At 52.3% G+C, this 20,754-nt stretch overlaps 1 protein-coding gene and 1 non-coding gene across 3 annotated transcripts; both read left to right on the forward strand.

Annotated features, from left to right (window-relative positions):
- Positions 1-8,777: 8,777 nt before the first annotated feature.
- EEF2 (eukaryotic translation elongation factor 2) lies at positions 8,778-18,386 on the forward strand. 2 transcript variants are annotated; one of them, XM_089905655.1, is made up of 16 exons: positions 8,805-8,879; positions 9,353-9,500; positions 9,884-10,098; positions 11,007-11,188; positions 11,280-11,491; positions 11,976-12,154; positions 12,249-12,354; positions 12,874-12,987; positions 13,236-13,374; positions 13,470-13,665; positions 14,302-14,560; positions 14,989-15,096; positions 15,910-16,263; positions 16,504-16,686; positions 16,769-16,901; positions 17,663-18,386. In XM_089905655.1, the coding sequence occupies exons 3-16, from the start codon at positions 9,917-9,919 to the stop codon at positions 17,854-17,856; spliced, it is 2,541 nt and encodes an 846-aa protein (XP_089761781.1). In that variant the 5' UTR covers positions 8,805-8,879; positions 9,353-9,500; positions 9,884-9,916; the 3' UTR covers positions 17,857-18,386. The 2 variants fall into 2 exon arrangements, with proteins under 2 accessions (XP_022412955.1, XP_089761781.1); XM_022557247.3 differs by lacking the exon at positions 9,353-9,500 and having other exon boundaries at positions 8,778-8,879.
- Positions 11,834-11,898, forward strand: LOC115804194 (small nucleolar RNA SNORD37). Its single transcript, XR_004025055.1, has one exon. It is a non-coding gene; the product is annotated as a small nucleolar RNA SNORD37 (small nucleolar RNA).
- Positions 18,387-20,754: the final 2,368 nt, after the last annotated feature.

The raw sequence follows: 20,754 nt of genomic DNA on the forward strand, positions 1-20,754 counted from the left end.
TTATTTACTGTCCTCCCTGCCATCTCTCACTAAACTATAAGCCCCCCAGGACAGGGATGCTTGTTCTGTGTCCCCAGAACCTCACTCAATGTCGGGAAGACAGGAGGTGCTAAATATGTGTTGGACGAATGAATACTATCTGCACTCGAAAAATTTAGACCATGTTGTAAATAATCAAATATAGGGTTTTTCTCAACCTTGGCACTGTGGACATTGTGGCCAGATCATTATCTGGGGGGCCGTCCTGGGCACTGTGGGGTATGGAGCAGCCTCCCTGGCCCCCACCCACTTGATGCCAGGAGCCCCCCTCCCCAGCTGTGATAATTACCAAGGTCCCCAGACATGGCCCAGCGTACCCTGAGGGCAAAATCACTCCTGGGTGTGACCCTGTGCTGGAGGGTGAGGATTACCCGTTCCATTTTACAAATGAGGCTTACATCAGGCACAGGAGGTATCAGAGTTCTGCTCATTGGGGTTCTTCACTCATATGCTCCCCTATACCCTGGGGGACCACACATCCCAGGGGCCTGGGATAAGCCTGGTTTACAACCATCATTCTGGTGTAAATCAGTTAGTGTCCCTTTTGCTTTCAAACCCATCCTGATTTGCAATTTGGTGAATGCCTACATCCACTCAAGCTGGAATCAGGCACAGTGTATGACTCAGCATTCCCACTCCTATGTATGTACGCAACAGAAATGCTGCCAGGACACGTGCTAGAATGTTCCATAGCCGCATTAGTCATAACCGGCCCAAGCTGGAAACAACCCAAATGCGCACCAACAGTGAAACGGATAAGTAAATTGTGCCAGGGTCTCAGAAAGAGAATGGAGCAGTGAGAACAGGTGAAGTTCAGTCATCCCCAACATGGGTAAACCTTCGTATGAATGTTGACTGCAAGAAGCTGGATTGAAAAGAGACCATGCTGCTGTGACTTCCCTGGTGGTCCAGTGGTTAAGAATCCATCTTGCAATGCAGGGGACACGGGTTCAATCCCTGGTCAGGGAACTAAGATCCCACATGCCGCAGAGCAACTAAGCCCCGTGTGCAGTAACTACTGAGCCCACACACCACAACTAGAGAGAAGCCCACATGCTGCAATGAAAGATCCCGCATGCCGCAGCTAAGACCCAACGCAGCCAAAAAAATAAGGAATAAGAGTTAAAAACAAGAAAAGGCGATGCTGCATGATTCAAGGTGTATGAAATTCAAAAATAGCCCCCCCCTCCCCAGTTTGTGTTGTTGGAAGACAGGATGCTGGGTATCTTTGGGTAGTGACTGGAAGAGACACAGGGGGTTTCTGAGGGCTGGTCGTTCTGTATCTTGATTTTCATATTGGCTACTGGCATGTGTTTACTTTGTGAAAGGCATCAGATTTTATACGTTTGATTTATGCCATTTCTGTATTTTGGTTAAAACTTCGATCACAGCTTCAGACTGAGAAAACAAATTTATGGTTACCAAAGGGGAAAGGGGGAGGGGAGGGATAAATTAGGAGTTTGGGGTTAACAGTTACACAGTACTATATACGAAAGAGATGAACAATAAGGACCTATTGTAGAGCACAGGGAATTATATGCCATATCTTATAATAACCTGTAGTGGAAAAGAATCTGAAAAAGAATACATACATATATATATATAAAAAAAATTCAATCGCAACTTTGCAAATGTAAAGTGTTCTTATTTAGATGATAAATTATAGGGCCACCCTTCTCCCAGAGCCGGGCAGGGTGGTGGGGTGGTCTGAAACTAAGGCCCAGGGGCCGTATCCCCCTCTACTGCCTGTTTGTGTGCCCCAGTGAGCTAAGAATGGTTTTTACATTTTCAAAAAAATTATTTATTTGTTATTTATTTATTTTTTTGGCTGTGTTGGGTCTTCATTGCTGCGTGCAGGCTTTCTCTAGTTGCGGCGAGCAGGGGTTACTCTTTGTTACGGTGTGCGGGCTTCTCATTGCAGTGGCTTCTCTTGCTGTGGAGCACAGGCTCTAGGCGTGTGGGCTTCAGTAGTTGTGGCACACGGGCTCAGTAGTTGTGGCACGCGGGCTCTAGAGTGCAGGCTCAGTAGTTGCGGCACACGGGCTTAGTTGCTCCGCGGCATGTGGGATCTTCCTGGACCAGGCATCAAACCCATGTCCCCTGCATTGGTAGGCTGATTCTTAACCACTGCACCACCAGGGAAGTCCCAGAGGGGAATCAAAAGAAGAATCATAGTTCATGTCACGTGAAAATTGTATGAAATTCAAATTTTAGAGCCCATAAATAAAGTTTTATTGGAGCACAGCCATGCCCATTTGAGTATGTGTCATCTATGGCTGCTTACGTGCAGAGTTGTGTAGCTGTGATCGAAACCGTGTGGCCGGAAAAGCCAAGATGTTTTCTACTTGGCCCTTTTTGAAAAAATGAGCCAACATTTGTCTCAGAGTCATGCCTTGACTGGTCCATCTAAAGCTGCCCGCTCTGCTTTTTTTTTTTTTTTTGCTGATGGTGCTGCACGGCAAGCCAGATCTTAGTTCCCTGATCAGGGATCGAACCCGCACGCCCTGTAGTGGAAGCACAGACTCTTAACCACTGGACCATCAGGGAAGTACCCCTTCTGCTCTTTTTACACTCAGAGTCACACTGTTTCTTCACTGTGCCTCCCACCTCAGGGTCTTTGTATCTGCTGCTCCCTCTCCCTGGAATGCCATCTCCACTTTGGTCATCTTTCAGGTAACAGTTAAGGAATCACCTCCTCCAGGCAGCCCTCTGGAATCCTCCAGGCTAGGTCATAGCCCTCCCTATTCTATCCTCTCCTTTGCCTCTTCTCTTTCTCCTTCCTGGCACAATTTGAAAGCTTCCATTTGTGCAGATATTCGATTGACTATTTCCTTCACCAGAGGGTCAGCTCCTCGTGGGCAGGGATTCTTTTTTTCCTCTGACAGGCTCCCAGGAAAACATTTGCTAGATGAATGAGTGCCAAGACTGGAGGGATGTGAGGAATTCCAAGCAAAAAGGTTGAGCTGGGCTGCAAAACTGATGGGTGTGTTTGCAGGCGGGGAAGGGCGGGGCGGGTGGAAAGTCCCTCAGCCTGAGGTCCCAGGGGCAGATTTGCAAAGAAATGCAAAACAGTTTGCCTAGGGCTCTCAGTGAGTCCCTGTGGACCTGCTGGGAGCCCTCACAGGAGGCGGAGTCGGGAACAGATCCACCTTCACTTACCCTCTAAGAGTCTCAGTTTTAGCCTCTGTCAACTGGATCTGTACAGTGAGAACCTTCTGAAAGGGCCAGCAAATCCGTCTCCTCCGTGAGACCTCTGCACAGTTCAGTGATCTTAGGAACCAACACTGGACCACCCATTCTCACCATGCAGCCCCACCAGACCTCCCTAAACTCAGCTGTTCAACCATCCAGAGAAGCAGTACACCCCTTCCTAAGACTATTCCAGAACATTCCATGCTACAGAACACCCCTAGAGCATGTAGTGGGACTACCTAACCCTGAGATGTGTGCAGTTATCCTGGACCCTGAGAGAAAAGGAGAAATCAATAATACTGGTCCTATCTTTCTTTTTAAAAATTAATTAATTATTTTAATAATTATTAATTATTTTTGGGGTCCTTGTAGCTGCGCGGGCTTTCTCTCGTTGCTGCGAACGCGGTGCATGGGCTTCTCATTGCGGTGGTTTCTCTTGTTGCGGTGCATGGGCTCTAGGCGCACAGGCTTAGTTGCTCCATGGCATGTGATATCTTCCCGGACCAGGGCTCGAACCCGTGTCCTCTGTATTGGCAGGCGGATTCTTAACCACTGTGCCACCAGGGAAGTCCCTGGTCCTATCTTTCTTTAAAATTTGGATGCTTTGCTCATCATGGACTGTTTTTGCATTTATTTGAAGTTTAAAAAGTGATACTAAAATATAATCATCGGGGACTTCCCCGTCAGTCCAGTGGTTAAGACTCTGCACTTCCACTACAGGGGGCACACGTTCTATCCTGGTTGGGGAACTAAGACCCCACATACCTCGTGGTGCAGTCAAAAAAACAAAAAAACAAAAACCATCAGGACTGAGTTTTTTGGAGCTCCCCCCCCTTAAATTTTTGTGCCCGAGGAGAGTACCTCGCTCTCCTCAATGCAGCAGGTAGTAAGTGCTAATAAATGCTCCTAGAAGGAATGGTTGCAATATATAAAATCTGGTGTTTCTATCTCACAATGGGGGCTGTTTTAATTTGCTGGGGAGGCCACAACAAAATGGGTAAATAAACATCAAATTTATTGTCTCACAGTTCTGGAGGTCAGAAGCCCCAGATCCAGGTGTCGGCAGGGTTGATTTCTGCTGAGGCCTCTCTCCTTGGCCTGCAGATGGCTGCCTTCTTCCTGTGTCCCTGTGTGGTCTCCCCTCTGGGCCTGTCTTTTCCCAATCTCAACAATATGACTGGTGTCATATTAAATTAGGGCCCACCCTAAAGACCTCACTTTAACTTAATTGCTTCTTTCAAACCCTGTCTCTAGGGCTTCCCTGGTGGCTCAGTGGTTGAGAGTGCGCCTGCCGATGCAGGGGACGCGGGTTCGTGCCCTGGTGCGGAAAGATCCCACATGCCGCGGAGTGGCTGGGCCTGTGAGCCATGGCCGCTGAGCCTGCGTGTCCGGATCCTGTGCTCCGCAACGGGAGAGGCCACAGCAGTGAGAGGCCTGCGTACTGCCAAAAAAACCCCCCAAACAAACATAAAAACCCTGTCTCTAAATAAAGTTACATTCTGAGGTACTGGGGGGTTAAGACTTTAATATATATGTTTGGGGGAGGGGCACAATTTAGCCCATAACAGGAGCAAATTCTTCAACGGGGCTTAATGTATGCCAGGCACTGTGCTAGGTACTTTATATTAACTTCTTTAAGTCTCACAAGAGCCCCAGAATAGAATAGGTTCTGTTATTATTCAACATTTTACATGAAGGATCCTGAGGCTCAGAGAGATTATGTAACTTGCCCAAGTTCACACAGGCTGCGAGGGCAGAATCTAAACTCATGATTTCTGGTTTCAGATCAACCAAATCTGGAATCCATCTAGGAAGTAGTAGTGGAGCAGAGTTGCTCCCTGACTAAACCATGCATTTTTTCTTTTAAATTGTGGTAAAATATACATAACGTAAAATTGACCTTTTAAATCGTTTTTGAGTGTACAGTTTAGTGTATTAAGTGCACTCACATTGTTGTGCAGCCATCCCCACCATCTATCTCCAGGACTTTTCCATTTTTCCAAACGGAAACTCTGTCCCCATGAAACACTGACTCCCCCTCCCCCAGACCCTGGCCTCCACCACTTTACTTTCTGTCCCTTGGATTTGACTCCTTTAGGGACCTTATATAGGTAGAATTATACAATATTTGTCCTTTTTTTTTTTGGCTACACCATGCAGCTTGTGGGATCTTAGTTCCCTGACCAAGGATGAAACCTGGGCCCTCAGTGGTGAAAGCACAGAGTCCTAACCACTGGACCGCAAGGGAATTCCCCAATATTTGTGCTTCTGTGTCCAGCTTATTTCACTGAGCATACCATTTTATCCATGTTGTAGCCTGTGTCAGAATTTCCTTCCTTTTTGGAACGAAATTAGGTTATTTGTAGACACGTGGATGGATCTAGAGACTGTCATACAGAGTGAACTAAGTCAGAAAGAGAAAAACAAATATCGTATATTAACGCATATATGTGGAACCTAGAAAAATGGTACAGATGAACCGGTTTGCAGGGCAGAAATTGAGACACAGATGTAGAGAACAAACATATGGACACCAAGGGGGGAAAGTGGTGGTGGTGGTGGTGGTGGGATGAATTGGGAGATTGGGGTTGACATATATACACTAATATGTATAAAATGGATAACTAATAAGAACCTGTTGCATAAAAAAATAAATACAATAAAATTCAAAAAATAATAATAAAAGTGCCCAAAAAAAGAGAGAAGAATTTCCTTCCTTTTAGGCTGAGTAATATTCCAGCGTATGGGTGGACCACTAAACCATGCCTTTTTAAGTCACTTGGCTCTGCCCTTATTAGCTGTGTGACCTTGGGGAAATCACTTAACTTCTCTGAGCCTCAATTTGCTCCTGCATAAATGAGCCCACACAAAGTCCAGGGTGTGGGGAGGATTACGTGAATTAATTGGTTTATTATTATTATATTTTAATATTTAGGCTGCACTGGGTCTTAGTTGCGGCCCATGGGATCTTCATTGCAGCATGCAGGATCTTTAGTTGCAGCATGTGGACTCTTAGTTGTGGCATGCATGCGGGATCCAGCTCCGCGACCAAGGGTCGAACCCGGCTCCCCTGCATTGGGAGCACGGAGTCCAACCCACTGGGCCACCAGGGAAGTCCCGTGAATTAATTGATTTAAAGGGTAGTGATGGGTATCCAATACGCGCTCAACAGCATCAAAAGGCAGATGCAAGGGGCGTGCAGTGGCGGCCTCTGGTCAGCAGGAGCCGCTGCCGGAACCTCCGTGTCCGCCCCGCGCCGCAGCGAGCGCACGCGCAGCAGAGCTTTCCTGCAGCGGTTGATTTTTTTCGTGCTTCTTCCCCGCCCTTTACCCTCAGCTGTATTTATTACTGCAGACCCTGAGCCTGGCTGTCTGCTTTTGCTCTGTGCTGAAGCCCTGCTCCTCCCCAGGCTTCTGGGTCTGGGGATGGCGGTGGGGAGTTGTCCCCTGCCAACATCTGGCCCCATCCCTGCAGCTGGGGGGTGGAACACCTCTGCATGGAGGGTTACAGAGGGGAGGGAATGTCTTAAATTTCCCCATTCCCCTTAAACTCTCCCCGGCCTCTTTAATTTACATTAAGTTAAAATTTCTCAATAAGCAGTCTATTCACTTGGGAGCAAATTCAACCCTCTTAACGAGAAAACTTTTGCTTTTAATCTCTGAAATGTTCCAATTTGCAAGGAAGTGCTGTGAAGTGCCTAAGACGGAGCCCAGCACACAGTTAGTGCTGAGTGCACTTAAACATTTTTTAAAAATTAAGATAGGGGCTTCCCTGGTGGCGTAGTGGTTGCGAGTCCGCCTGCCGATGCAGGGGATGCGGGTTCGTGCCCCGGTCCGGGAAGATCCCACATGCCGCGGAGCGGCTGGGCCCGTGAGCCATGGCCGCTGAGCCTGCGCGTCCGGAGCCTGTGCTCCGCAACGGGAGAGGCCACAAAAGTGAGAGGCCCGCGTACCGCAAAAAAAAAAAAAAAACTAAGATAAATCATTTATTAAGAATGGGAAACTGGATACCCATCTGTTGAAATCGCGTCCCCCCAACGGCGCATGCGCTTGCCATGTAAAATTAACATAACGTGTCAGGAACACAGGCGCAGGTGTTAAAGATACGGGATTGAGCTCGGGCATTGACGTCTGCTGCCTGCCACTCTGCGGCTCCGATCCTCGGTCGTTCGGTAGATATTTCTGGAGCAGCTCCTTCCTGCCTCAGTTTCCCCCTGGGTTAAACGCGGGATAGTGATGGCAGTCTTCGATTAAACGAAATCAGGGCTGTGATAGCGCTTTACAAAGCAAAACGCTCAAAGCCTTTGCGGAGAGAGGAGTGCATAGGCTTAGAGTCCAGACCCGAACTTGCATGGCTTTTTACAGACGCACATCTCCCCTGCTCCCAGCGCAGGGAAAGCACTGTAGTCCCCCTCTTTTTGACAGAGTGAATTTAGGGGAAGATTTACTGAAAGGGGTTTATTTACGCTAATGAGAATATCATTAATTGGTGCAAGAAATACTTATGAGCGCCTACTGTGTACCAGGCATTCAGCTGGGCTCTTTACCAAGAATAAAAATACTGAATTGAATGCCAATTCGTTCTCTTGAGCCAGAGATCTGAAATACAGCTGTTTCTTAGGGTCATATTAGGACACAAATGCAAAATAGTCTTCCTGCGCCTCCCCCTGGAGAGAAAATGAAGTAGAAAATGAGATTGCGCATGTAGAAAAGCGCTTAGCCCCCGTGCTTGCGACAGGGCAAACCAGTACCTGAAATGTGTTTTATTAATAGTAATGATAGCTAATTAAAAATAGCTGACGTGTATTGAGAACTGTGTCAGGCACGGCGCTAATCCCTGTACATATACTTAGTGAATTTTACTCTCCCCCAGTGAGGTCGTACTGATGACCCCATTGCGCAGATAAGGAAACTGAAGAATAGAAAAATACGAGTATCTACTGTAAGAACACTTAAAGTGGTGGAGCTAATAAGGTGTTTTGTTCACTGCTATATCCACAACACCTATAGCAGTGCCTGGTATAGTAGACGCTCGATCTGTCTTTGTGGAATAAATGAGTGATTAATACCTGCCTTTAAAAAAGCTTTTTTTTTTTCTTGTAAATAGACAGGTAGTTGCAAAAATGGTACTGAGAGGTCCCTAGTACTCTTACCCCTGTGCTGTCATCTTACCTAACATCAAACCGAGGAAATTAACCTTGGTGCAATCTACAGACCCCATTAATATTGTAATCTGCTTTTAATAGGAGTGCTTGGCACTTTGCAGACTGATGTAGTTGCTATGATATGGTTAATATTCTCAGCTAAAACGGCTTTTTGCACCTAAGTATTGCATCCGGGAGGCGTGCACCCTGCACCGGGCGGACCACGCCCCGGGGAAAATCCAAGTGTGGAACGCAGACCCTCTATATTAGAGCAGCGGCGCCGACGCACAAGGGTTACCCTGTGGGAGGCCGTCCATGCGCCTGCGCGGGGCGTCGCTTTGCCCCGCCCCAGAAGCGGGGTCAGATGACCCGCCCAACCGGCGTCGGCCTATAAAAGCTCGGGTGTTGACGTCAGCGTTCTCTTCCGCCGTCGTCGCCGCCATCGTCGGCGCGGCTAGCCACACTCGGGTCTGCCTGGGAGAATCCACCGCCATCCGCCACCATGGTGAGCATCGCTGTTCAACGGGCGGCCTGAATCGGCGGCGGGGCCTCCGTAGGGCCGGCCCTACCAGGCCTGGAGAGCTGTGGCCTCCCTGACTGAGAGGAGACATGGCGGCGGCGGCGGGGCTGGCGGGCCCGGGGCTGGGGAAGCGGCTGCCGCCATGTCTGCGCGATGCACTGCTAGCCGAGCTCCGCTTCCGGGGGCGCCGCCGCCTCCAGGACCCCGGGCCCGGCTGGAGCTGGGGCGGAGGCGGGGCGGGGGTATGATGATGTGGCAGACGCTGTAATGGCGGGCGCCGCGGTGCGAGCGGGGAGAGGGGAGCCGCCTTATGTAACCCGTGGGCTGGGAGTTTGAGTCCGATTTTCTGTCGGGAGCCGGGGGAGGCAAGGAAATGGCAAAAGAAGAGAAGAGTAAGACCTTTAGAAGTGTCTCGTCTTCTGACGTTGTGTAACCTTGGTCCTCCCTGTACCTCCCAGTTGTGAACACCTGATTCCAGAACTACGAGGTGGAGGCTCGTGCCTGTTAGGGCTGCGCAAGCCTCCCACCCGACCGGGGGTGGCATATTTAAGAATCGGGCAGGGTGCGTGGCTCTACCTGACTGACCCCCACCCTGCACAGCGAGAGGTGACCTTGGATTTTAAAGAGGCCCTTTGGTTGGGGGAAGGCTGGGGGTATAACCAGTGGCAACACAGTGGGGGGAACTTTGGCTGGATCCCAGATACGCCAATATACTATAAAGGAAATCTGTTGTCACTCTTTGAGAATTACTCCCCAGTACTCATTCTGGGTTGTGACAACCAGCGTCTGTCTTTTCAGGGACGGGGGGAATTGCACTTTTAAAGGGGTGTCAACAGAGAAAGGAGAATCTGGGTGGGAGTTGAGGCAGTGCCAGGACCAGCTCTCTCTGGCCATGGCCTAGCAGCCTCTATTGATCAAGGTCTCAGTGCCAAGCCTCATTCCTGGAGTGCCGGGCCATCCTGAGTCGTCCCCCCCCCCTCCCCGCCCAGGTGAACTTCACAGTAGACCAGATCCGGGCCATCATGGACAAGAAGGCCAACATCCGAAACATGTCCGTCATCGCCCACGTGGACCATGGCAAGTCCACTCTGACGGACTCCCTGGTGTGCAAGGCGGGTATCATAGCCTCCGCCCGGGCTGGGGAGACCCGCTTCACTGACACCCGGAAGGACGAGCAGGAGCGTTGCATCACCATCAAGTCGACGTGAGCAAAGCCTTGGCACCCTCTGGACAGGGAGGGGGGGAGGTGCTTACTCTGAGTCCTTGGGCGGTGGGTAGGGAGGACAGACAGTAGCCAACCCTTTCCTGACAGGTTTCTGGGGAGATGAGCACATTGGGGTTGGGTTTTTGGACTGTGAGGGACAATGGGGCTTCAGCTAGTGAGATGGGAACCTTTGTCTCCTGTGGGAGAGGCACAGTGATGGGTGGTATTAAGGGGATTTGGAGAGGAGGGGGGCCGAGGGGCTCTTGGCATTGTCTGGAGAAGTCTGGGTGGGTGCTGCTGGCATCCAAGGATACTGCTAAAGGTCTTGCCTTACCTATGGTGGCCCCCTGTGAGTTTTCTGGCCCCAGATGTTAAGAGGGTGAGAAAACCCCCTCCCCCGCAAAAAAAGGAAAAAAAAAGGCTGTAACAACAGTTGTCTTCATCTGGTAACATCTCCTTGGTCATTGGCTCTGAGACTCGTTTCAGCTAGGGAGGGAAGGGTGAAAGGTAGTCTTTGGGGTTTCTGGATCTTGCCTGATTGTGTAGCAGCTCTTTGAAATCAGGTGTGTTGAGCCTGAGAGGAACCAGGTGGACTCTGGTACCATTGCACCTGTACCAGGGAGGTGGTGGTTCCCGGCAGAGGGTGCTGCAGAGGTAAATGTCCCTGGATAGGATAGCTCTTGTGTGGGAAGTTTGCAGTTCATCTCTAGGGATGAGTAATGTGGGGGGAGGAGACAGGTTGCAGCATCTGTCTGGCTTTTTACTGGATTACAGCCTCACTTCAGAATCAAGAGCATCCACCCCGACTCCCGTGGGCAGGAACCTGATGGACCACAGGGCTAGTGGGAACAGGTTAGGGGCCAGGCTGAGGTGTGCCTCCATCCGGGTAACCTGTCCCAATCTCTCAGGGCCATTTCCCTCTTCTACGAGCTCTCAGAGAATGACTTGAACTTCATCAAGCAGAGCAAGGATGGCTCTGGCTTCCTCATCAACCTCATTGACTCCCCTGGGCATGTGGACTTCTCCTCAGAGGTGACAGCCGCCCTCCGTGTCACCGATGGTGCCTTGGTGGTGGTGGACTGCGTGTCAGGTAAGCAGCAGGCTTCCCCACGGATGGCGGGGAACCTGGGGCTGTCCCCTCTTTGGCCGACGGAGACGCCTCATCCCCTGCTGGTCCACAGGCGTGTGCGTGCAGACAGAGACGGTGCTGCGCCAGGCCATTGCCGAGCGCATCAAGCCTGTGCTGATGATGAACAAGATGGACCGGGCCCTGCTTGAGCTGCAGCTGGAGCCCGAGGAGCTCTACCAGACCTTCCAGCGCATCGTGGAGAATGTAAACGTCATCATTTCCACCTACGGGGAGGGCGAGAGCGGCCCCATGGGCAACATCATGGTAAGATTGCCTGACTGCTGAAGTCGGGGTCCCTTGGCAGATCGCCGTTTCCTGCTGTGTTCCTTCTCCCACCGGGTGGGCAGCATTCCTCATGCAGACTGGAAGGGTTGTGGTCTTCTCCTTCGGGGCTGCCCTTGGGAAACCACTGTTGTGAAGCCATGGCCTCTTGGGGATTCTTGGGAGGTTGGAAGGTGAGGTTGCCAGGAACCTTGGAATGGCAAGAAGGCTGGACTTCGGTGGAAGCTGTGGGGTAGCAGCTCAGCCTGCTAACAGAGGGGCATGGGGCAGTGCCTGTGGCATCATCGCACACCCCCTCGTGATGGGGGCAGAGCTGGGCACCCTGTACATGATGACTAAAATTTCTTCACTTTGACCTGACGGCTGTTGAAGAAATCCAGTGTCTGAGGGCCAGGGTGCTTGGGGGCTTCATTGATGTGGTTTGTGTCCAACTGTCCCAACTCACAGCTTTCTCCTGCTCTCTCAGATTGACCCTGTCCTCGGTACTGTTGGCTTCGGGTCTGGTCTTCACGGCTGGGCCTTCACCCTGAAGCAGTTTGCAGAGATGTACGTGGCCAAGTTTGCTGCCAAGGGCGAGGGTCAGCTGGGGCCTGCCGAGCGGGCCAAGAAGGTGGAGGACATGATGAAGAAGCTATGGGGAGACCGGTGAGTGCTGGAGACATAGCCCCAGTGTCCGTGGGGTCCTTCACACCTGCATCCCCCCAGATTCCCCTAACTTGGGTTGAGTCTTGTCTGACAGGTACTTTGATCCAGCCAACGGCAAATTCAGCAAGTCAGCCAACAGCCCAGATGGCAAGAAGCTGCCGCGGACATTCTGCCAGCTCATCCTGGACCCCATCTTCAAGGTGAGCTGGCGTGTGCTTGATATAGGTAGGCGTCCCCAGGGCTGTCCTTGGGCTCCCTGAGAATCTGGTACCCAACCTGCTGCAGCCAGTAGCAAGGTGCCGTGGGGCAAGGCAGGGCCAGGCTGCAGAGGCAGCTCCTGGGACAAGGATGAGTCAGCATGAGGTCAGAACGCCCTCAGGGTTCCACCCTGACAGGGAAGTCTCCCCGACCCCTGGGCTATATTCATCATCGGGGGGACCATCAGCCTCCCTGACTGGGCAGCAGGTGAGATGAGGTAGGAGGGTCTAGGGTTTGCAAGCCTGTGAGTTTAGTGAGTGTATGCTCAATATCTGAAAATAGAAAGGGTTTTTTTTTTTTCTTTTAACAATCTGTCGAGAAGTGTCCCCGTGATTTGCTTAATTGGGTCAGGCCTTTGGCGGTAAGTGAAGATGGCCTTTAAAGCTCCAGAGCAGGAAGCAGGTAGCTTCAGGCTTCCAGTATGTTCCCAAACCCACTTTGCCATGTCTCTTGGGTGTCAGGTGTTTGATGCAATCATGAATTTCAAGAAAGAGGAGACGGCAAAACTAATTGAAAAACTGGACATCAAGTTGGACAGTGAAGATAAAGACAAAGAAGGCAAACCACTTCTGAAGGTGAGTGGAGCGGCCATCCTGTGAGTCCCCATCCCAGCTTGAGTGCCATTTTCTCAGGTAATCAGACAGCTGGCTGTAAGGGTCTCAGTCAGGGCTCCACGCTGGGCCCAGGCTGACGTTAGAAGTATGAGCAGCAGGAGCTCTGTCACCAGCAGGGGTGGGTAGGAGACGTCAGGTGTTTTACGCTGCTCTTGTAGGTTCTTTCTCAAGTCATTTCTTTTGTTCCTCTCTCACATCCCCTACCTCAGGCAGTGATGCGCCGCTGGCTGCCTGCCGGGGATGCCCTGCTGCAGATGATTACCATCCACCTGCCCTCGCCCGTGACGGCCCAGAAGTACCGCTGTGAGCTCCTGTACGAGGGGCCCCCGGACGACGAGGCCGCCATGGGTACGTGGGTGTGCCTGCATCCTGGGGTTAGAACGCTGGACAGCGCTGCCAGGGAATCAGTTTCCCCTGTGGGGGGTTCCTTTCTCTCTCCTCAGGCATTAAAAGCTGTGACCCCAAAGGCCCTCTTATGATGTACATTTCCAAAATGGTGCCGACCTCTGACAAAGGTCGGTTCTATGCCTTCGGCCGGGTCTTCTCAGGGCTGGTGTCCACCGGCCTGAAGGTCAGGATCATGGGGCCCAACTACACGCCCGGGAAGAAGGAAGACCTATACCTGAAGCCAATCCAGAGGTGAGGTGCTCCGTGAGGCAGAGGGTGCCCAGCAGCCTCCGTTTCGTTCCTCAAGCCAGTGAAGGGGGAAGGGTGAGGGTTATCTGAATGTAGACTTGGCCGGGGGAGGCCCACCAGGAAATAGTGTCTCCTCCTCCCCACTAGGGATTCACAGTGAGGCACAGCCCGGAGTTGGGAAGCAGTTAGGCTGAAATTATGGTGGCAGCATACATTTTAAAATACCCAGAGAGCAGGCTCTGACCCCAGAGATGTCACGTGGCGGGTGGCCACCCAGTCCAGGTGTGGGTAGTGGGAAGAGCCTCCATTCCTGCTAGTTCCTCGGGGCCCTGACTGTATTGCAACCTGCGAGTGCCGCCGGTTTCCCTGTGGCACGCATGTCTGGCCTGGGTCGGTGCAGAGTCCTGCACAGGGCACGTGTTAATGAGCAGGTGGCTCTGTCCTGGTGTCCAGGAGCCAAAACTCTCATTGAGACCTGGCTTGCAAGATAGATTCAGGGCTTGGCCCAGGGTGGGGTGGCACTGCCCCTTCAGACAAGAAGACAGCCGCAGGCTCCAAGACAAAGGAGGCTTGTCTTCGGTCATTTGGGGATCTGCCACCCCAGTGCCGATGCATTGTGGCCTTTTGTGTCTCCCCCAGGACAATCCTGATGATGGGCCGCTACGTCGAGCCCATCGAGGATGTGCCTTGTGGCAACATCGTGGGCCTGGTGGGCGTGGACCAGTTCCTGGTGAAGACGGGCACCATCACCACCTTCGAGCATGCCCACAACATGCGGGTGATGAAGTTCAGCGTGAGCCCTGTCGTCAGGGTGGCTGTGGAGGCCAAGAACCCGGCCGACCTGCCCAAGCTGGTGGAAGGCCTGAAGCGACTGGCCAAGTCGGACCCCATGGTGCAGGTGGGTGGGCCCCGGCGGCGGTGGTGGTTTGTTGGCTTATGTGGTGTGGCTGAGCTGAAGGATTCTGCTGGCTTCTCACACAAGTAGAGATTCTGTGTTGAGAAAACCAGCTGTGCTGGGTACACCTGCCCTGGTAGAGGTGCTGCCCTTAATTTAAATGGTGGTTTTCCACCCAGGAACCCGATTTCTTTCGTAGGCTCCTTGGGTCTTTACAGGCTGCCTGTGCATGGAGGGTCCTTACAGAAGGTTAATGTTGAAAACGAGTAAAGAGGACCCTGCTGTCTTCCCCCCAAAACCCCATTTTGGGAGTCTGCCTTTTCCATCTGGAGGAAAGCTTGGAGCCGGCTTTCTACCTGTCCCTAGAATCCCTTGGGTTTCCCGCATTTGTCCCGGGGTCTGTGCTCAGGCTGACACGTGGCCCTTTTCAGTGCATCATTGAGGAGTCTGGGGAGCACATTATCGCCGGTGCCGGGGAGCTGCATCTGGAGATCTGCCTCAAGGACCTGGAGGAGGACCACGCCTGCATTCCCATCAAGGTGAGGCCTGGCGCTGCTCTGGTGGCCGGAGGCCCGCTGTCCCCAGGACGGAGGGCAAGGCAGGGCCCTGGGTCCAGGCTGGGCTCTGAGGGGCCCATTGACTGGGCCACTCAGTTCTCTGTCCTTCCATCCGTTACTGCCAGGTGATATGTGCTGTCGTGACACCAGCTTAGATGCGTTGGCAAGGCTGGAGTGTGAGCGGTCTGCTTCTTAACAAATTTTTTACAAAGCTCTTGGGAAGCGCAGACACTGAGGCTTACGTAGCCGGCCCCACGCCCAGCTGGTGCGTTCTGGTTTCCATTCTCCTTTTTTTTTCCCCACAGAACTGAGCGCAGATCTGTGTCTGTTCTCAGACGTGGATTTGGGTTTCTTTACGTGTGGTTCTCTTTGTTAAGCTTCTGTCTTTTCGTTTCTCTCTACTTACAGGAATGAAATTTTCTTTTTTCAGGTACGGTGACAGCTTTTCCCCATTGTTCTCTATGTTAGAAAACTAATATGCTGGGGTGTGGGGTTAGGCCTAGCACTTGTATCTTTTGAGATTTTTTTCCCCCAGTTAATACCGCATATGTGGAGTTTCACTGTTTCACCAGCCCTCTTGGCAGTGGGCTTCCTCCTACAAGGGAGTAGCTGCACACCTCATGTTTACACAGAAGACATGCATGGCTCTGTGGCGTCAGATCAAACTCACTCTGTTTTCTGTGCCACTGCCACTGTTAAGTGGGCCTCGTTATTAGGAAGACCGTCTGTTAAGATGCCTCTCAGGTGTCTGGTTCCTGTGGCAGACCTGACCTGACCTGCGTGCTCCTTTTGCAGAAATCCGACCCAGTTGTCTCGTACCGAGAGACCGTCAGTGAGGAGTCTAACGTGCTCTGCCTGTCCAAGTCCCCCAATAAGCACAACAGGCTGTACATGAAGGCACGGCCCTTCCCCGACGGCCTGGCCGAGGACATCGACAAGGGTGAGGTGTCTAACCGCCAGGAGCTCAAGCAGCGGGCCCGCTACCTAGCCGAGAAGTACGAGTGGGACGTGGCCGAGGCCCGCAAGATCTGGTGCTTTGGCCCTGATGGCACCGGCCCCAACATCCTCACTGACATCACCAAGGGCGTGCAGTACCTCAATGAGATCAAGGACAGTGTGGTGGCCGGCTTCCAGTGGGCCACCAAGGAGGTGAGGGGCTGCTCAGGCACAGCTCTGGTGGGTTTGTCACTGGGGCGTCCTCCTGTCCTTGTTTCCCTGTTGGCAAGGTGGGGCTGTGGTCCTGCCTCCTGGGAAGGGGACCCTAGGGAGGCCGAGATGGTGGTCCCTGTCGGTGAGACCTGGAGGAGCTGGCACAGACAGTTCTGGCTGACCTGTTCTCAGGAGCTGCAGTAGAGGCGGTTTCTTGATGGTGTTCCCCTTCCTCCATAGGGGGCGCTGTGTGAGGAGAACATGCGGGGCGTGCGCTTCGACGTCCACGATGTGACACTGCACGCGGACGCCATTCACCGCGGGGGCGGCCAGATCATCCCCACGGCCCGGCGCTGCCTGTACGCCAGCGTGCTGACTGCCCAGCCCCGGCTCATGGAGCCCATCTATCTTGTGGAGATCCAGGTGGGGAGGCCTGGCCCCCGCAGCTGCTGCTCCCGGTCCCACCCTGCCCAACAGTTGCTAATAGCCTTTCTTTGCCTGACAGTGTCCAGAACAAGTGGTTGGTGGTATCTATGGTGTCCTGAACAGGAAGCGGGGCCACGTCTTTGAGGAGACCCAGGTGGCTGGCACCCCCATGTTTGTTGTGAAGGCCTACCTGCCTGTCAATGAGTCCTTTGGTAAGTGCCAGTCTGGTGTGGTCCTCATATGCCTGCTGCCTTTGGGGTGGAGCCCAGCAGACATTCAGCCCATCTGGTCTAGGACGGGACCCATTTCTTCTCTTATCTTTTTTAGTATTTATTTGGTCGGGCTGGATCTTAGTTGCGGTAGGCTTGCTCCTTAGTTGCGGCTCACGGGCTCCTTAGTTGTGGTATGCGAACTTGTAGTTGAGGCATTCATGTGGGCTCTCTAGTTCCCTGACCAGGGATTGAACCTGGGCCCGCTGCATTGGGAGCGCAGTCTTAACCACTGCGCCACCAGGGAAGTCCCAGGGGCCCAGTTCTTTCTTGTTGTGCATGGCACAGGGTGGGTCTGATGGGAGCTGTTGCTTTCTGCATCGCAGTTGTGGAGGAGGAGGTGCCCTGTTTCTCATTTGGGCCTCTGGACTGTTGAATTAGGGGGAAGGTCCTTGGGCCTGTAAATCTAAGAGCAAAGCCTGCAGAGAAGCTGTGCTGGAGCCCTGGTTCATCCTGAGAAGGAGCAGGTGGAGACCAGAGGCCCAGGAAGGGCCAACCTTGCCCCACTTACTAATCAGTAGCCTTTGAGGGAGCCTTTGGGTGAGGGATGGGATAATGGGCCTGACATCGGACATGAGCCAGGTAGTCCGGACTCTGATCCTCTGGTGTGGGCCTGTGTTCCCACCTTCCCCTCCTGGCCTCCGCCAGGGAGCCGTGAGGCTGCCTGGGCTGCCCGGTGAGCGCCGTTTCTGTGCCTCCTACAGGCTTCACCGCTGACCTGAGGTCCAACACGGGCGGCCAGGCCTTTCCCCAGTGTGTGTTCGACCACTGGCAGATCCTGCCCGGTGACCCCTTCGACAGCACCAGCCGCCCCAGCCAGGTGGTGGCAGAGACGCGCAAGCGCAAAGGCCTGAAGGAAGGCATCCCGGCCCTGGACAACTTCCTGGACAAGTTGTAGGCAGCCTCCCCGCAGCCCGCTGCCTGGTGGGACTCGGCGCAGCCCCTGCGCCCAGGGACAGGTGACCACAGCAACAGCCCCACATTCTCCACGACACCTTGAGGCTGTCCAGACCCAGTAATGTTCTGCCTGACAAGTTTCTGGGGCCCACTCCGTGCCATCGCTCAACATGAACACTTGATGCCGTTTCTTTCGATATTTATTTCTAGATTTCAGAGGCAACAGAAGTGCCCTCACAGCAGGGACTTATCTGGCTGGTAGGGATGGGGGAGGAGATGGGACACCCAAAGCTTTTTTGTTAAGAGGGAAATTCACATGTCCAAAAAAAGTTAAAAATAAACGCATTAACATGTTTATTTGGGTAAATGGCCCGTAGTGGATTTTCCTCCGGAAAGGGGGAAGGAACAAGCGGGTAGATGTTCTCTTTGGACAGAAGCTAGAAGGCAGGAAATCCTGTGCAGTGTCACCATGAGCACCTCCAGCTGTATTAGTGCCATTGGAATAATAAATCTGATATGGTGGTGATCGTGCATGCGTGTCCATGGTCTTTCTCCATCCGCTCAGGCTAGAATGGACTCCCTGTGCCGGTGAGCAAGGCCATTGTTTACGCTCCAATACACAGTGTTCAGTATCATCTCCAAATGTCCAGGGCTGAGGCAGAGGTCCGTGAGACTTCACGTGATCCAGGCGAGTCCAGTTGTCCACCTGTCACGTGGGGCCAGCCGGTGGAACTGTCCTACATCTGTGCTGTTTGCAGGGGCAGCCACTGGCCTCATGTGTCTACTGAGCATTTGAAATGGGGGCAGTGCAGCCCAGGACCGTTACTTTTAGCTGTAAACATATTTCCATAGTCTGATGGCGCTGGTGCTGTCTTAGCAGTCAGTGCAGGCTGGGAAAATTGCCCATGTGCTTAGCTTTGTCCCATCAAAACTTCCCTGTGGTTACTGCAGTGCTGACTAGCACACTGGGAGCTGATTTGTGCCTGGGTTGTGGGAGGAGCCTCAGTCTAACTTCCATGCTAGGAGCAACTCTTTGAAAAAACAGCAAGGATTCCTTTGTAGGATTCTCTGGATTTGTCCATTCAAACTTGGACCCTAAAGATTTGTAACGTTATGCGTGGGTTATCACTCTACATGCCAGTCCTCAGGAAGGCGGATGGGGACAATGAGGTGCTGGTGTGGGGTTCCAGGCCAGGAGGGTGGCCATTGTGCTCCCAGGCTGCCCAGACCTATACCTCCACTAATATGTGTCTTGTTAAGGTATGGAAAGGGGAGGAAAAGAGCTGTAGAAACCTGATGAACGTTGCCTAGAGCCAGATGACCAAGGTCAACATCAGTGATAAATCAGGATGATACTATGGACCCTTGATAAGGAGTGATGAAAATGGCACTGTATGGTCTTCCTAAAACCCGTCACCCCTCTTTAACCACAAGAAAGACAAATTCCAATTGAGGGGGTAGACCAATCCTCAAAACTGTCTAAGTCATCAAAAACTGGAAAGTGTGAGAAGCTCAAAGCCCAGAGGAACCTAAGGAGACATAACTAAATGTGACGTGGGATCCTCGAACAGGAAAAGGACATTAGGGAAAAACAAGGAACTCTGAATACAGACTGGTTAATAACGTATCACTCTTGGTTCATTAATGGTGACAAATACAAGATGTAATAGGGGAAACTGGATATGGGAGAAAGTGCTGCTTTAGCTGTGCACTGAAGTGTGCTTAGGAGTTAAGAGTGGAGGAAGGTGGTTCCCAGGCAGGAGGAAGAAAGAGTTGGTGCCATCTCAATGAGATGCTTGAGGCGAGAAGGCAAATGGTGTTGGAGTGAAAAAGGGCGGGGGGTGGGCGGCTGCACGAGGTTAGGGTGGCCAGCAAGGACCAAAAGACACAGGTCCGTGTCAGATGGTATCTGAGCTAGTTTAGCGTGGGCTTGGGTTCGGGCCTCTCTGGGAATGAATCTCAGATACGCCTTCGCCGGCTGTGTGACTCCGGGTGGGTTACCTAACCTCTCTGGGGTCTTGTTTCCCCAACTATAGAATGGGTAAAATATTAATGTGTTTTACCTCCTCGGGTTGTTGATTGGTACTCAGTAAGGCTCGATCAATGCTAGCTGTTACCATGTATCTTGAGCTTAAAAGGAGTCACAAAACAATCCTCAAGGGGCTTCCCTGGTTGGCTCGGTGGTTAAAAATCCACCTGCCAGGGCTTCCCTGGTGGTGCATTGGTTGAGAGTGCCTGCTGATGCAGGGGACACGGGTTCGTGCCCCGGTCTGGGAAGATCCCACATGCTGCAGAGCGGCTGGGCCCGTGAGCCATGGCCGCTGAGCCTGTGCGTCCGGAGCCTGTGCTCCGCAACGGGAGAGGCCACGACAGTGAGAGGCCCGCGTACCGCAAAAAGACAAAACAAAAAAGAATCCGCCTGCCAATGCAGAGGACACGGGTTCGAGCCCTGGTCTGGGAAGATCCCACATGCTGCGGAGCAACTAAGCTCTTGCGCCAAAACTACTGAGCCTGCGTGCCACAACTACTGAAGCCCGCGCGCTTAGAGCCCGTGCTCCGCAACAAGAGAAGCCACCGCAATGAGAAGCCCGCGCACCGCAACGAAGAGTAGCCCCTGCTCGCCACAACTAGAGAAAGTCAGCACTTAGCAACGAAGACCCAACACAGCCAAAAATAAATACATAAATAAAAATTTAAAAATTCTCAAGCATTAATGGCAACACCAGACCAATCTCCTAATTTGCATCTTTATGTATTTGGAATATGGTTAGCATTTTACAGAGAAGCAAACTGCCACTCAGGGACTAAAGCAGCCCAAGGGTTCACCTCACGGGCTGTCATGCCGGAGCTGGGCCTTGGATTCGCGTTATCTCATGCCCAAGGTAGGCAGGAATAGGGA

The sequence above is a fragment of the Delphinapterus leucas genome, unplaced genomic scaffold, assembly GCF_059928025.1.
Source record: "Delphinapterus leucas isolate spDelLeu-1000000601 "Yukka" unplaced genomic scaffold, BTC_Dleu_Yukka2 spDelLeu_asBTCV2_sq25, whole genome shotgun sequence".
Classification (NCBI taxonomy): domain Eukaryota; kingdom Metazoa; phylum Chordata; class Mammalia; order Artiodactyla; family Monodontidae; genus Delphinapterus; species Delphinapterus leucas.